Consider the following 1,179-nt stretch of genomic DNA (forward strand, 5'->3'; position numbering starts at 1 on the left):
AAGAGGCTGCACTGGTTCTTGGCAATGTGCATAACTTACTTTGAAAAGATGACCATGAGCTTCTTCCTGTTTTTTCTGGGTTCTGAATCTTCCTCAAACTCTTCCATCTCTTTTCCTAGAAAAACTTCTTGATGAAATTCTTTGTTCAGATGTCCATCCATCTCCATTTTGACCCCGTTCAAGTGATCCGGGGGCAAGATCTCATTCTCATCTTTACTGTCAGCAGGCTTTTCTTTGAGGGCCGAATTATTTGCAGGCCTTGCATAAACATCCATTAGAAGAAATACAAACAGAAGGGACAAATACAAAGATCCCAGACTGCAGAGAAAGGCCTGTCTCGACATCATTTTTTCCTTTTTCTTCCAAGTATTGGCTGATTAAATTACTGCAAATGGATTAAACGATCTAAAAACAAAAAGGAAATAAACGTAAGCAAGTCAAACTCTAGAATATCATTGCACTAATAAAATATCTCCTAAAATTCAAATGAGCCTACACACACACAAGTATTTGTAGTGAAAGAATAAAAAAGCCTGTTGAACAATAAATACAAGACAAAAAATTAATGAGTTTTCAGCCTGCACAATGGTAACCTCTGCCAGAGGACTTTGGAAGATAACATCCTTTTAATGGCCCAGTTCTGCTCTGAAAACGGCCTTGAGGAGTTATTGCAGGAGCTGACCTAACAACTGAAACCCCAGCATTTACTGAGAAGTCAACCCAGCACACGAAGCACTTACTGTCCACATGGGCAGTCCAAGCTCAGCTGTGGCAGTGCCCTAACACCAGCACTGCACTTCCCAGCCAGGACAGCACAACAGCTCACCAAGGATCCCAGCACACACCCTCTTTAGAAAGACTGAAAGACGTAAAGCGTCCTCTGGACAAAGATGACTGAGGGAAACACGACTACAAATGCCATCACATCAAGCATAGATGGAAACACCCAGGAAACAGCCGGCAGGAAAAGCAACCCCAGGGGCGGATCCTTCATGACCCGCTTACCAGTGTGTGACAACCGCTGCTACACGAACTCACAGACCGCAGGGACAGGGAAAAGGACGGCAGCCCGACAGGCCGAGCGCCCAGGAGCACAAAATCCACAGGCCCGAAGCAGCGCCTGGGGCAGGAGTCACAGACCGAGCAGCGACGGCTGACCCCCCACCGGAGGCGGGCTGA

General features: G+C 46.3%; 1 protein-coding gene across 1 annotated transcript in view; it reads right to left on the reverse strand.

Annotated features, from left to right (window-relative positions):
• The window catches only part of SDF4 (stromal cell derived factor 4), a 10,101-nt gene extending 9,754 nt beyond the window's left edge, over positions 1–347 (reverse strand). The window contains exon 1 of the mRNA XM_010184541.1: positions 40–347. Within this exon, the coding sequence (XP_010182843.1) occupies positions 40–347 (308 nt within the window). The remainder of the gene's footprint in view (positions 1–39) is intronic.
• Between the last annotated feature and the right edge of the window lie 832 nt (positions 348–1,179).

This window comes from Mesitornis unicolor, unplaced genomic scaffold (genome assembly GCF_000695765.1).
Source record: "Mesitornis unicolor isolate BGI_N332 unplaced genomic scaffold, ASM69576v1 scaffold5665, whole genome shotgun sequence".
NCBI lineage: Eukaryota > Metazoa > Chordata > Aves > Mesitornithiformes > Mesitornithidae > Mesitornis > Mesitornis unicolor.